Below are 16540 nucleotides of genomic sequence, written 5' to 3' on the forward strand. Positions count from 1 at the left end.
TAACTATATAGAACTAAAGAATTTGAAGAACTGGTTTGATATTTTCTAAAACCAGATTTTAAAAAATGATTGAAAGACTATTAACCTTTGCTTGTAAACATATTAAACAAAATTATATCCCTTGCAATCAAAGGAGGCCTCATCGCAAGCTAATGTACTCTGTAAAAGCCAAAGTCCTAACTCCACATTCTGTTCTTGTATGGAAAATATAACCTTGTACTCAGCAGCTTTGAAGAACTCAGCAAAGTAATACATCTCGAGGTTCCTTCTCATTTACAAAGGAAGCAAGCTTTAGATTATGTTTATAATTCAAACAATTGGTGAGTGATGCAAAAGATGCTTCTGGCTACTTACAAAAATCCCATTACTGCCTATGAGTGTAACAAATGCAGAAATTCTAATTCAAGTTGTTTTACCAATATTCTCTATGCTGTGGATTCCACACTAGATTGCCCCCAGAACCCCCTCAAATTATTCATTATCCAAGTTCTTCCAGATCATGACTTTGTCACAGAAAAACCAAGTGACAGCACAAGTCCATCTAAACGCTATTTTACAATGATTTATTTCTTCCTACATTCCACCATCTCCTTCCCTTGTTCATATTGGGTCGAATCCTTGCTTCTGTGTTTTTAGAATTCCTGACCACTGCAACTCCAAATCCTCCCCATCCCTCTGTGGTAATCTCATTTTTATACAGGTCTTATCCTCAGCAGGTTTAAACCTGCATTTAACACATCATTTACAATCTTGACACTTTAAATAAGTGATGCCGACAAACATTTGCATTCTTGCTTGGTCCCAGATGAAGTAGCTCAGATATTCCTGCATCTTTATATAGGAGAAAATATATTCAAAACCAAACCAAATCAAAAGAGATTTCTCAGGAGTGCATCACCCGAAGATATTTCAGCTACTTCAGCAGCATAAATAGCACAAGTGTTTCTGACAAATGGGATCTTAACATTCATTGTTAGACTCAAACAGACGATGGACACTCAGTCAAAAGACTGACAAAGAAAACTACCAAGAAAATAAATGGCTTTTGTGTGTGTACATGCAGAAGCAGTTTTGCAATCTATATTGACAAATTTCTTCACCAATCCATCAGCAGAAGGTAAAACAAAAGAGGACAAAGAAGAAAACAAATGAATGATACTAATGCTTTTGTGTTTCAAAAGATGAAGACTGTTTGTAGTTGCCACGCCCCCAAAATGCTTGCTCGTTATTCTAACAAAGAATATAGAACTCACAGGTCTTTAATTTTGAGTTGACGTGGAAAGCAATTGTTTCGGATTTCAGTTATTTCATTATAGGTCAAGTCCAGTGTTTCTAGGGACTCGTAGGACTTCAATCGATTTGCCTCAATACTGCGGATCTTGTTGTGATGCCTGTTAAAAAGTTAAAAAGTCACATTTAAAATAAAATTAAGAAAATAAACTTATCTTCTTCACAACAAAACAGGTGCTAAAATGTGCATTTTGAAAATTAGTGCTACAAGTCAATAAATCTTTGACTAAAAATACAACATGTTAGCACAATCAATCGATTCGATAAATGAAGATATGTCAACAGGGCTTCTCATTAGTAACTGGTCTCTCAAAATAAACATGAAAGTTAGCAATTGAATTAAGCCAATTGATATGTACCATTATAAACCAAATTCAGAACTATCAGTATGGCAATCGGATGCACATTTAGAATTGTAGAAATTGTAGATCTTGTATTCTCATTTGAAGTATATCAATGTAAACACACATTTTTGAATATTCCACAACGAACATCAATTGGCCACTAATACTGAAGAATTGCAAATATTTTCTGATTATGGAAAGCCTCGCCGAATAGCTGAAAAATGTAAGTGCTATTATACAAGAATCAAATTAAAGTTCAAAATAAAATGCAGACAGAAAATGTTGCAAGTCTTTTGTAACTTTACAAAAGAGAGTGCATATTTTCATCTTAGCCTTCTAATCAGCATCCTTGTTCTGGTGTCTTTAGATTGTATGTAAGTTCACCAAAAGGGCATTTATCTCAATTCTGAAAGGATATTTGTCTCAATTTAATCTTTTAGATAAGTTATTTTGAAACAATTTAAATAGAATATATCATAGCAACTAACCACCAACATTTATTTATTACTATCAAGAAAAGATTGATAGTTATAGTTGCTTGCACGATTTATTACAGTTGTAATGAGAAGTTGTAATGAGCTATGAGGAGAGGCTGAATAAACTGGGCTTGTACTCGTTAGAGTTTAGAAGAATGAGGGGAGATCTCATTGAGACGTATAAGACGATGAATGGGATGGATAGGATAGAGGTGGAGAGACTCTTCCCGCTCAAAAAAGACAGTAGGACTAGGGGGCACAGCCTCAAGATAAAAGGGGGGCGGTTTAGAACGGAGTTGAGGAGGAACTTCTTCACTCAAAGGGTGGTGAATCTCTGGAATTCTCTGCCCGTTGAAGTGGTGGAGGCTGCCTCGCTAAATATTTTTAAGACGCGGGTTGATGGGTTTTTGATAAGAGAGGGGATTAAGGGTTATGGGGAGAGGGTGGGAAAGTGGAACTGAGCAGCGACAGATCAGCCATGATCTTATTGAATGGCGGGGCAGGCTCGAAGGGCTAGATGGCCTACTCCTGCTCCTATTTCTTATGTTATGTTATGTTCTTATGTTCTTAAATTCAATTTACAATTCAGACGTACATACAATACTCAAGGATTTTTTTTCCCCCTAATACGTTTTACCATATCTCTACACAGGTATACATCCAAGCATTATAATTTAATTAAACCAGAGGCCTTTGCTTGAAACAGATCTAACTTATTGCAACCATTTGCGAAAATCACACCCCATACCCAACAAACATTTAATGTTGAAAGGATGACAAACTGCAATAGTTAGGATGCATGTTTTGGTAGTTTCCAGGTGGCTTGAGTTTTCCACATAGCAGCTGTACTTTCAAGTTGGCGTGAAATACTACACCAATACCAAATTTCCCTCAACAATGTCTCATGTCAGTTTTAAATGTTTTCTAAAAAGAACAACGACATTCAAATTCAGAATGGCCAAATGCTTGCATTTTTGAGCAGTCAGCAATTTAGAATGATTTCCACCACTTATGCAGTGTCTAAAGCACAGACAGCCTTGCAGATCCACTTATTTCATCTCGAGTGTTGTAGAAAGAAAATCAAAATAAAGCTTTGCATTTATCTGATGATTTTCATGATCACAGGATATCCCTAAGCACTTTGCAGCTAAGGAAGTATAGTACACGGGACAACACAGTGGTTTGCACTGCAGCCTTTCAGCACTAGGGACCTGGGTTCAATTGCCAGGCTTGGATCACTGTGTGTGGAGTCTGCATGTTCTCCCCATGTCTCTGTGGGTTTCTTCCAGGTGCTCTGGTTTCCTCCCAGTTCTAAAGACATGCCAGTTAGGTGCACTGGCCGTGCTAAATTCTCCCTTAGTGTACCCGAACAGGGAACTAGGGAATTTTCACAATAACTTCATTGAGGTGTTAATGTAAGCCTACCTGAGATACTAATGAATAAATAAACCTTAAACTTTACGAAAGTGTTCAGCAGAGCAAGAATTATTGTGGGACTGGAGAACAGATGTGGAGAAACAAGTGACAGCAGACAGGTGACAGCTGCATGGAGAGACTAGAAGTCACTGTGAAGTTAACTCCTAGCTTGAGCCATACTATATACACAAATATAAAATCACAAAACCCCTACTATGCAGAAAGAAGCCATTTGGCCCATCAAGTTTGCACCAACCTTCAACAGAGCATTCCACCCAGGCTCTATTACCGTGGCTTCATGTACTTGACCCGCTAATTTCCCTAATTGACACATCTTGGGACACAAGGGGCAATTTAACATGGCCAATCCACATAATCTGAGAGAGGAAACCTGAGCACCTGGAGGACGCAGACAGGGGGAGAAGATGCAAACTCCACACTGTCTCCCAAGATCAGAATTGAATCCAGGTCCCTCACACTGACACAGCAGTGCTGACCACTGTGATACAGTGTTACCCTATATGGTAATGTGCTACCAATAATCAATACTGTTCAACATTTCAAACCTCAATCTTAAGAGATCTACTGAACAAACCATAATAATTTGGAAAAGGCTAATGAACAAACAGAACTGCCAGTATTGAAGAACACAGAACCTCAAAAACTAACAGGATCCTGACTTGACTGCACTGTACCTGAACCAACAAGAAATCTGGAGATCGCCCAAAAAGCTCCCATAGAATACATGGAGGCTGAAGGACTAAAGAAAAATCGACTGTTCAGCTAAAATCTCCACCAGAGCATGGAGGTCCATTGTGAATTCCAATCAGTTGCAGAGTCAAAGGACCCAGCAAGGGCGAGCAAAAATTCGCTGCTAACGATGTACTAGCTCTTAATCATCTTTAGGTTATTAATTATTCAGAGCAGTTCATTTCATTAATTACCATGGCCAGCTCAGGCTCAGAGTTGATGATATAACACATAGGGGCCAAGCTCCATTGATAAAGAAAAACGGAGTTTCAAAATTCAGCTAAAGGCAGGAATTGCTCTTTGATCATTCCAACACACTCCACTAAACATTCTGAAGCGCCCAAATCTTTGATTAGAAAATTCACTGCAAGAATTTGATCCCTTTGAGACTGGGTCTGTGATCACCTTGAATGCCTCCAAAATCCGACATGCATAGGAGACACTGAAAAAAGCAACACACCACCTTTAAAAGTGAAATACCATCTATAGCAGTAGTCCTCAGAGCTGAAAATCAGCTATGGAAAATAAATCACCCCTACCAGATCAATTTCAGCTGATACAAGGGCCAAACTAGTCAGAATTGGAGACTATAGCAAAAGTGGTTTTCAAGAGACAAGATAGTTTCAGGATTAGATAAGACAGAAGCTAAACAAGTGAATAAATTACTGCATTCAGTAGGTCAAATGGTTGATAACATCACTGTGAGGCAAGGAATAAATGAATCTTCATGTTTGAAGAAGTTTGATTTTATTTTAAAAGTAATAAAAGTAAATAGAAGTACTTCTATTTTGATTTTAGAAGAAATAAAAATTTGGAGAGCACAAAGTTTAACAAGTGAATCCAACAGCCTTGAGAACCAACTGACTCAAAAAATTACACAGATTGGCTGAAGTTGTGATTATGATGGCAGCCTAAGCCAGAGCTCATGTGAGACCAAGTACTAAGAATGCTTGATGATGCTCTTTCAGACATACTACAAGTTAAAGAAGATCCAACTCTAGAAAATGCCATCCAAATAGTCAGGCAATCTGAAATTTGCCAACACTGGTCCATTTTACAAGGTTAAAATGGCCCAGATTAAGCCATGATATAGAGTAACCCCAATTGTCCAACTCAAAAGGCAAAAAAGGGACAGGAAGGCTCCAGGTAAAGGAAGACAATAGCTGACCAAATGATGAACATAAGAACATAAGAACATAAGAAATAGGAGCAGGAGTAGGCCATCTAGCCCTTCGAGCCTGCCCCGCCATTCAATAAGATCATGGCTGATCTGTCGTGGCTCAGTTCCACTTTCCCGCCCTCTCCCCATAACCCTCAATCCCTTCTCTTATCAAAAACCCATCAACCCGCTTCTTAAAAATATTTAGCGAGGCAGCCTCCACCACTTCAACGGGCAGAGAATTCCAGAGATTCACCACCCTTTGAGTGAAGAAGTTCCTCCTCAACTCCGTTCTAAACCGCCTCCCCTTTATCTTGAGGCTGTGCCCCCTAGTCCTACTGTCTTTTTTGAGCGGGAAGAGTCTCTCCACCTCTATCCTATCCATCCCATTCATCATCTTATACGTCTCAATGAGATCTCCCCTCATTCTTCTAAACTCTAACGAGTACAAGCCTAGTTTATTCAGCCTCTCCTCATAGCTCAATCCCCTCAACTCCGGTATCAGCCTAGTAAACCTCCTCTGCACTCCCTCCAGGGCCAAAATATCCTTGCGCAGGTGCGGCGCCCAAAACTGCACACAGTACTCCAGCTGCGGCCTCACCAATGCCCTATACAGCTGCAGCAAGACCTCCCTACTTTTATATTCAATCCCCCTCGCTATGAAGGCCAGCATCCCATTCGCCTTCCTGACCACCTGCTGCACCTGCAAGCTGGGTTTTTGCGACTCATGCACAAGGACCCCGAGGTCCCTCTGCACCGTCGCCTGCTGCAGTTTTTCGCCCCGTAAGTAATAGTCCTTCCTACCATTCTTCCTACCAAAGTGGACCACCTCACACTTGCCAACATTAAATTCCATTTGCCATTTCCTGGCCCATTCGCCCAGCCTATCTAGATCCTTCTGCAGACTCTCCACACCCTCCGCACAATTTGCCGTTCCCCCAATCTTGGTGTCATCAGCAAATTTCGACACCCTGCACTCGGTTCCCTCCTCCAGATCATCTATATAAATGGTAAATAGCTGAGGCCCCAGCACTGACCCCTGGGGCACCCCACTAGTCACCATCCGCCAATCCGAATAGCACCCATTGACCCCCACTCTCTGCCTCCTATTTGACAACCAATCCTCTATCCACGCTAACACCCTACCCCCAACTCCATGTCCCCTGACCTTCTGCAATAACCTCTTGTGAGGTACCTTGTCAAAGGCCTTCTGAAAATCCAGAAAGACCACATCCACCGGCTCTCCTCTATCCACTGCCCTAGACACATCCTCATAGAACTCCAGTAAATTTGTCAGACACGACTTCCCTTTAATGAAACCGTGTTGCGTCCGCCCTATCAAGCAATTCCCTTCAAGATGCCTCGCAATTTCCTGCTTAATGACAGATTCTAACATTTTACCTACCACAGACGTTAAACTAACCGGCCTATAATTCCCCGCCTTTTGCCTGGCACCCTTCTTAAACAACGGCGTAACATTAGCTGTTTTCCAATCTTCCGGCACTTCCCCAGAATCCAGCGACGTCTGGAAAATAACCACCAAGGCATCCACTATCACCTCCGCCATTTCTTTCAGAACCCTCGGATGCATTCCATCCGGTCCTGGGGACTTGTCCACAATCAGCCCCTCCAGTCTGTCGAGCACCACCTCTCTAGTAACAGTAATGTCATTAAGACCCTCCATACCTACCACCTTTCCATCGCTAACACCCGGCAAATTATTCACGTCCTCCTCCGTGAAGACAGAAACAAAAAAGTTATTCAAGACCTTCGCCATATCCCCATCCCCTACCACTAGCTCCCCTTTCTCATCCTCTAAAGGACCAACGTTCACCCTAGCCAGCCTCTTCCTTTTTATGTATTTATAAAAACTCTTGCTATCCTTTTTTATATTAAGTGCTAGCCCAGCCTCATAGCTTCTCCTACCCTCCTTTATCAACTTCTTTGTCAATCTTTGTTGACATTTAAACCTTTCCCAATCCTCTTCTCGCCCACTGCTCTTAGCTACTCTAAATTCCTCCGCTTTTAATTTAACACTTTCCTTCACCTCCTTCGTTATCCACGGCTTATTACCTCTCTTCCTACTGTCCTTTTTAACCATCGGAATAAATTTCTGCTGAGCACCAAGAAAGATCTCCTTAAAGATCCTCCACTGCTCCTCAGCAGACCTACCTTCCAACACATTCCCCCAGTCCACATTCGCTAATTCTTCTCTCATCCTACCATACTCCCCTCTATTCAAACAAAGGACGCGCGTCCGGGAACCCACTTTCTCCTCCTCCATCTGCACCAGAAACTCCACCATACAATGATCACTCTCTCCAAGAGGATCCTTCACTGCAAGGTCCCTAATTCTACCCGCCTCATTACATAGCACCAGATCCAAGATAGCTTGCTCCCTCGTCGGCTCCAACACACACTGTTCAAGGAAATTATCCCGGCAGCATTCCAAGAACTCCTCCTCGAGCCCACCTCGTCCAACATGGGTCGACCAATCAATATGTAGATTGAAATCTCCCATAACTACTGCCGTCCCATTCCTGCACGCCGCACTTATTTGCGTGTTAACAGCCCGCCCCACCTCCAGATCATTATTCGGGGGCCTACAGACGACACCCACCAGCGTCTTCCTCCCTTTGCTGTTCCTAATCTCCACCCACAACGATTCCACGTTCTGCTCTTTGGCTCCGATATCATCCCTTGCTACCACCTTGATACTATCCTTAATGGTTGGTGGTTGGTGACCATGTCAATGCTTCGGAGCCAAAAGACTTCACAAGTAAGAACAATATCCAGCAATTTCTGTGCACTGCTTCAACTGCAACTGGTGGGGCACTTTGCAAAGCTGTGCAAGTTTAAGTTATCGAGATGTATGAAGCAACACAGAACAGTTCATGAGACCGAGGTACCACACCAGGAAGAAGTCCAACTGTGCTTTTTGGATGAGATAGGGTGGTAGTGGTGTTGTCGCTGTACTAATAATCCAGAGACCAAGCATAATTCTCTGGGGACTTGGGTTTGAATCCCACCAGGGTGGATTTAATTTTTTTAATCTGCAATTTAAAAAGTGAACAATGACCATAAAACCATTACTGATTGTCTTAAAAATCCATCTAATTCATAAATGTCCTTTAGGGAAGGAAATCTGTCATCCTGGTCTGGCTCATATGTGACTCCAGATCCATAGCCGTGTGGTTGATTCAAAATGCCTTCAAGGATAGGCAATAAATGCTGACCCAGGCAACAAAACCCATATCAAAGGACGAATTAAAAAAAAAGAATCCTGGGTTCCCCTTTTGGAATACTGACAACTCTGTAAATGGTCACCTCACCAATTTCAAATTGGACATGGAAACCAGTTTAATGGTCCTTTCAGAAAAGGAACTATAACTGAAAGACCGCTTTGAACAACAGACAACACTTTGGCCCTGGAGAAATTTCCGATCATAGGCATGATCCTAAAATGCTGTATGGTGGCAAGCAAATATCCAAAATTTTGTACGGCATCTGAAACCAACCATTTCCCCCTTAAGCAGGGATGCCTATATTGTCCTTAGCCTCTTCAAAATGGCAAAAGCCATCAAAGCAACCTCTGTCATCAACTACATGGAATAGCAAGTTCCCGAGAAGTCCAATAGTAAAAAGACTCTTGACTCGACTTCAGCTCTGAACTATCTTCATTCTTTGAGAGCCATTTTGTCCAACTCGCTTGCAAGTGGCAGAATCTCCTCTTTGGCCATACCAAATTCAGATAAATTTCACCAGTATTCAAACAGAACAGACGTGAGAATATCTGCAACAGAGCAACGAGGCCAAACTTCAGGTTCCACAGCTGCTATCACACAACCTAGGAACACTTTGGTCACAAAACTACAATTTTCAGCAGAACTGCACAGCAGCAAGACAATGCTGAAGCAGGAAAGTAGCAACCATCAGCTCACCAAGGCACAAGAACAGAACACAGAAAATCAAATTCAATTCCTGGAAAAACCATGGCAGACCCCATAGACTTGCTCGTACTATGAAGGAACAATGTGACCACCTTCTCCAGAAGGAATGGGATAAGCTCACAGTATCCAAATAAAGCAAATGGATTGTTGTAAGAGGATATTCAACTTCTAGAAGTGTAAAAAGCAAATCAAAAGATGACAACCAAGTGCTATAAACAAAATACAATTTCAACTCCAAGTCAATAAAACTTGTCCAAAGAAATTGAGTCTAACACTCCAAGTGTGACCTGGAAGAATTGTCAACCCTCCTCACCACCTGAATTTATAAAATCACAGCCGAAGGGAGGGAGAAGGGCCAGAGCATAAAGAAAAATGTACTGTAAAAATGTTGGGTAAAGGTTTGGGGGAGGTGTAGAACAAAGGTGTTCGGCATAGCAAGGATTAATGTGGGACTGGAGAACTGTACCACCTATTGAGGGATGTTGCTCGCTGTACAGAGACACTTCAATAGAAGCCAGTCAGCATGAAGTTAGCTCCTGGTTTCAGCTACATTATATAAATATGTACAGATTATTATGTTACCAATAAACACCACTGTTCAATCTTACAGGCCCACACATTCCCTACATATTTACCCGTTAAACCCTCTAACCTACACATCTCAGAACACTAAGGGGCAATTTTAGCATGGCCAATCAGCCTAACTCAAACATCTTTGGGCTGTGGGAGGAAACTGGAGCACCTGGAGGAAACCCACATAGACACAGGGAGAATGTGCAAACTCCACACAGACAGTGACCCAAGCCAGGAATTGAACCTGAGACCCTGGCTTTTTGGGGAGACCTACTGAACAAATTCTTACAAAAGGAAGTACTTCTGAAGTTGTAATTTAGGAAGTGTGACAGCCAATGGTGCATTTCAAGTTACTCCAAACATCAGTGTGATAATTACTTATCTTTGGGGCAACACAGTGGCACAATGGTTAGCACTGCTGCTTCACAGCGCCAGGGTCTCAGGTTCGATTCCCGGCTTGGGTCACTGTCTGTGTGGAGTTTGCACACATTCTCCCCGTGTATGTGTGGGTTTCCTCCGGGTGCTCCAGTTTCCTCCCACGGTCCAAAGATGTACAGGTTAGGCTGACTGGCCATGCTAAAATTGCCCCTTAATGTGTTCCGAGATGTGTAGGTTAGAGGGTTTAATGGGTAAATATGTAGGGATATGGGGGATAGGGAATGGGTGGGATTGTGGTTGGTGCAGACTCGATGGGCCAAATGGCCTTGTTCTGCACTGCAGAGATTCTATGATGGTTTCTATGATTTTTATGATCTAATATTGATAGAGGGATAAATACTGGTTATGTCACTAGTGAGATCCTGCTTTTCATCAAAAGTGTGCCATGGAAATTGTTACATCCACCGAAGAGAGCACTTTGCCTCTAAAATCTGATTGAAAAGACTGAATCTTGGATAATGCAGTACTGCACTGGAGTGTCAGTCAAGATTTCTATGCTGAAATTATTTTGTGTAGAGCTTGAGCCATATCCTTCTAACTCAGGAGGTAAGAGTGCCGCCACCGAGCCATGACTGCTACTTTGAAAATGAATAGTAATACATTTGAAAAAAAATCTTATTGTGCACAACACTACTGCTATTTGTGCTTCTGGCTGGCTGTGCTCCCAACTCCCATTCAGCTCCTGCATTTGGTAGTGCAGACAGAATCAATATGCAGGTGCGAGAAAGTAACTTAATTTGTGACACTGCAGTGAAAGTAGAATGACAAAGTACATGTGTCAAAGGACCAGTTTACACATCCCTGGGGTCACATTGCTTTCAAACCACAATGGCTCAGCTTGAATAGCATCTCCCATCTGTTTCAGGCAAAATGGAATCAAATTTCCAACCTCTTTTTCAAAATGCAGAATAAGCAATTCCTCACCATTTACAAGGGCCAGCAGCAGAGCAATAGCTGCAGAATCATTGGAATGCGACTCTGCAGACATATAAACATAGTATGTAAATAATAAATTACACAGTAAATTGCCACTGATACTGGCCAGGATATCTGGAAAACTTGCTCCTCTTTGAAAAATGCCAACTAAAGACAATAGGGCATTGGCTCAATTTCTCAAAGAAGATGAAAGAGACTGCAGTAAGGCAGGATTTTATCACTGCAATGAAGAATCAGGCTAGATTACGTACTCCAATTTATGGTCTCTACAACTTTCAGAATCTGTCAAGAGTTATGATTTTAGCTAAAGTGACACTTTGCTATGTCTGAGCTACTCGAAGCTGCCAACATTATGGCCTAGTAAATATTATTAACTGGAAGCTTTGAAAAACAGAAACATGGCTTCATTTCCTCAAAGTTACCAAGAATGATCAAATGTGATTCCAGCAAATGTGACGCCACTGTTTACATAAGAACATAAGAACATAAGAACATAAGAAATAGGAGCAGGAGTAGGCCATCTAGCCCTTCGAGCCTGCCCCGCCATTCAATAAGATCATGGCTGATCTGTTGTGGCTCAGTTCCACTTTCCCGCCCTCTCCCCATAACCCTTAATCCCCTCTCTTATCAAGAACCCATCAACCCGCGTCTTAAAAATATTTAGCGAGGCAGCCTCCACCACTTCAACGGGCAGAGAATTCCAGAGATTCACCACCCTTTGAGTGAAGAAGTTCCTCTTCAACTCCGTTCCTCTTCAACTCCGTTCTAAACCGCCTCCCCTTTATCTTGAGGCTGTGCCCCCTAGTCCTACTGTCTTTTTTGAGCGGGAAGAGTCTCTCCACCTCTATCCTATCCATCCCATTCATCATCTTATACGTCTCAATGAGATCTCCCCTCATTCTTCTAAACTCTAACGAGTACAAGCCTAGTTTATTCAGCCTCTCCTCATAGCTCAATCCCCTCAACTCCGGTATCAGCCTAGTAAACCTCCTCTGCACTCCCTCCAGGGCCAAAATATCCTTGCGCAGGTGCGGCGCCCAAAACTGCACACAGTACTCCAGCTGCGGCCTCACCAATGCCCTATACAGCTGCAGCAAGACCTCCCTACTTTTATATTCAATCCCCCTCGCTATGAAGGCCAGCATCCCATTCGCCTTCCTGACCACCTGCTGCACCTGCAAGCTGGGTTTTTGCGACTCATGCACAAGGACCCCGAGGTCCCTCTGCACCGTCACCTGCTGCAGTTTTTCGCCACGTAAGTAATAATCCTTCCTACCATTATTCCTACCAAAGTGGACCACCTCACACTTGCCAACATTAAATTCCATTTGCCATTTCCTGGCCCATTCGCCCAGCCTATCTAGATCCTTCTGCAGACTCTCCACACCCTCCGCACAATTTGCCTTTCCCCCAATCTTGGTGTCATCAGCAAATTTTGACACCCTGCACTCGGTTCCCTCCTCCAGATCATCTATGTAAATGGTAAATAGCTGAGGCCCCAGCACCGACCCCTGGGGCACCCCACTAGTCACCAACCGCCAATCCGAATAGCACCCATTGACCCCCACTCTCTGCCTCCTATTTGACAACCAATCCTCTATCCACGCTAACACCCTACCCCCAACTCCATGTCCCCTGACCTTCTGCAATAACCTCTTGTGAGGTACCAAGGTAAACAAAGGTGGGTAACTATAGGCCAGTTAGTTTAACTTCTGTAATGAGAAAAATGCTCAAATCTAGCATAAAGGAAGAAATAGCTAGATATCTTCATTGAAATTGTGCCATTGGGAAGACACAGCATGGGTTCATGAAAGGCAGATCATGTTTAAGTAATTAGTGCAATTCTTTGAAGACATTATGAGTGTGGTAGACAACAGTGAATCAGTGGATGTGGTGTTTCTGGATTTCCAGACGGCACTCAACAAGGTGCCACACAAAAGGCTGCTGCATAAGATAAAGTTGCATGGCATTACAGGTAATGTGTTAGCATGGATTGAAGATTGGTTAACTAACAAAGTAAAGAGTGGCGATAAATAGGTATTTATGTGGTTGACCATCAAACTAGTGGGATCAGTACTAGGACAACAATTATTTACAATTTACCTGGATGATTTGGAGTTGGGGACCAAGTGTAGTGCGTCAAAGTTTGCAGATGACACTAAAATGAGTGGTGGAGCAAAGTGTGCAGAGGACATGGAAAATCTGCAAGGGGATATAGATAATTTGAGTAGGCAAGGATCTGGCAGATGGAATACAATGTTGCTAAATGTGAGATCATTCATTTTTGGTAGGAATAGCAGCAAAACGGACTATTATTGAAAATGGTAAAAAAATTGCAGCATGCTGCTGTGCAAAGAGACCTAGGTGCCCTTGTGCATGAATCACAAAAAGTTGGTCCGCAGATGCAGCAGGCAGTTAAGAAGGCAAATGAAATTTTGTCCTTTGTTGCTACATTAGATGGATGGAGTTTAAAAACAGAGAGGTAATGTTGCAGCTGCCAAAGAAACTGGTGAGACCACAGTTGAAGTACTGCATCCAGTTTTGGTCTCCTTACTCAAGAGAATACATTGGCACTGAAGGGGGTGCACAGGAGATTCACTCAGTTGATTCTGGAATTGAGAGGGTTGGCTTGAGGAAAGACTGAGTAGAATGGGACTAAACTCATTGGAATTTAGAAGAGGGGGAATCTTATAGAAATATATAAAATTATGAAGGGAATAGATAAGATAGAAGCAGGGAGGTTGCTGGCAGATGAAACCAGAACTAGGGGCATAGCCTTAAAATAAGGGGGAGCAGATTTAGCACTGAGTTAAGGAGGAACTTCTTCAACTCAAAGGTTTGTGAATCTGTGGAACTCCCTGCCCAGAGAAGCAGTTGAGCTTACCTCGTTAAGTGCTTTTAAAGGCAAGGAAAGACAGATGTTTGAACAGTAAAGAAAAGGTTTGATAAGCAGATCCGAGTCCACAAAAAGATCAGCCATGATTTTGTGGAATAGGCGAAGCAGGCTTGAGGGGCCAAATGGGCTAATTCTGTGACGAGTTCTTATGTTCTTTTCATACTCCCTGGTTTAAATAATTTCATAACTAATCTGTATACCTCATTTTAGGATGCAGATCAATAATACATTATATTGGAACCTTTAAAACTAGATACTTTTGCAGCTTAAGTCATGGCAAGTTTATGGTGCACACCTTGCAACTACTTTGCCTTACATGAGATCAATGGATTTCAACTTCCACAGAAAACAAGCTGAAGTGCAGAATGTGATCCCAAACACCAATAAAAATCCTTCCATCCAATGTATTAAATTTTTTTTTCATTTATTTTTAAGTAATAACCTTGGTCACAGACCTTTAATTAAAGGATGGTTTTAGTGTATATGTGTTTTGTTAGTTACTAACTTATATATTTACAAAACTACAAAACTGAAACTGATATATCAACCAACTTGAAGAAATGCAAAGTGTTGTTTTTGGAGGATAAAATTAATGAAAACACGAGAAACCCAGACTAAGAGGATGCCATTCTTCTCATAATTTTGTTAGCTGTGGCAACATCACATATTTAAAATAACAATTTCTTGCCTTTTGTAATTCCCCTACATTTTACTTCAACCATTTTAAATGACATATTCCAGATGTTCATGACCTTGTGTAATGACTGTATAAACAGCATGATTCATCCACTCTGGTTATGTCTCCCTGACATTATATTTCCATAAATTTCCCAGCAGCCAACATGAGAATGGAGTTCTAAGACGGGTGTAAAGGAGCATGCTGCTTTGTAAAATGAATGGCTCAACAAACACATGCACAAGATTCTTTCCCTTTTCAACTAATTAATAACTGGATACAGACAAGGCAAGGACATTAACAAAGAGTGAGAGGAGGTTTAAAAATAAGAAAACCCCTGTTTAGGAAGTTGGAAGACTGTTGGGGGAAGACAGACAGCCAAACAGTTTTAGAGTGGAAATAAGTCGGTGGAGAACAGGAAATGAGAGAACAGGGCGGGCGAAAGGGTGAATTTCCAGCTCCGTTGGGAGGAAAAGTTGTGGCTGCTGGAACACCCACATTATAAAATTGCACGGTTTCCAAATCTTGAGAAATTCCACGAGATTCATAGCATACTCCAAAATGAAAGAACTGATCATTAAAACCAAATTTAATTGTTTGTGTGGAATGGTGAGCTTTCTCCCAAGAATTTGGGAAAATCTCAAGTTCACTTCAAGGTAAATGCTTCCTTCTTTCCCAATTCTATTGTTGAATGCAAGGCATTTTATGCTTGAATTCCAGTCACTGTCCTGTGTAGATCTGGGCTGAATAAATAGTTTTGCAGCATATACTTATTCCTAATTGGACAGCATTTCTTGTTACAAAAATCTACAGGGCCAGACCTAACACTGTCCAAATTTAATACAATTATGTCTCCAAAAGGTGCAAATTGCTTCCAATTTCATTTTGGTTCCACTTGAAACATTATTTAATTCATAACATTATACCACCTGTGAAGTTTTTTTTTAAACTATTTAGGTTTTAAAGATACAACATGCACATGTTGTCACAACAAAGTAATGCCTTAAAAGCAGAACTCCACTAAAACAGTAATACCAAATGAAGAGAGCACGCAGTGGAGTGCATACCTCTGACATGCTCTGTTAACACATTACACAGCTCTTTCTGGAGGTTGTTCCCTGCCTGGTTGATAAATATATTTGAGAGCTTCCACCTCGCCAAGACGGTTTCAGACCAATCCACATCCAACAACCTGCTCTGAAAACTGCTCATATTTTGACAATGGTGACAACTGACAATACAATAGCTGAGACAATGCACGATATTCTAAATAAAATAACTCAATGTGCTAAAACAAGTAAATTTGCCCCATCTTCTGATGTTAACAGATCCTTTAAAAAAATCCCTATATCCGAATACATAGCTTTGCTAAATCAAATCAATTTTCCTCAACTCATTTCCCTCGTATAATACTTGTTGAAATCCATGTTAGTTCTGACATATATTGTTTATAAGTAACACTAACAAATAAAGGTGAACTCATTACTTCCGCCTCCTAAAATGGAGGTAAATATGTATTTGCACATAAAAATGTAAAACTGTGCAACACCAAGCAATTGTTTTCACTTTTTATCAAAAACTAGTTCTATCGTATGACCATGAGTTTAAATAGACTTTAGTTAAAAAAGACTTAAAT

At 41.4% G+C, this 16540-nt stretch overlaps 1 protein-coding gene across 3 annotated transcripts in view; it reads right to left on the reverse strand.

Annotated features, from left to right (window-relative positions):
- lrig1 (leucine-rich repeats and immunoglobulin-like domains 1) overlaps positions 1-16540 on the reverse strand; it is a 147084-nt gene that overhangs the window by 65783 nt on the left and 64761 nt on the right. For all 3 annotated transcript variants that reach the window (XM_080183321.1, XM_080183316.1, XM_080183308.1), the window contains exon 4: positions 1254-1391. In XM_080183321.1, the coding sequence (XP_080039447.1) occupies positions 1254-1391 (138 nt within the window). The remainder of the gene's footprint in view (positions 1-1253; positions 1392-16540) is intronic.

The sequence above is a fragment of the Carcharhinus amblyrhynchos genome, chromosome 3 (assembly GCF_965287045.1).
Source record: "Carcharhinus amblyrhynchos chromosome 3, sCarAmb.v2.hapA, whole genome shotgun sequence".
Lineage (NCBI taxonomy): Eukaryota > Metazoa > Chordata > Chondrichthyes > Carcharhiniformes > Carcharhinidae > Carcharhinus > Carcharhinus amblyrhynchos.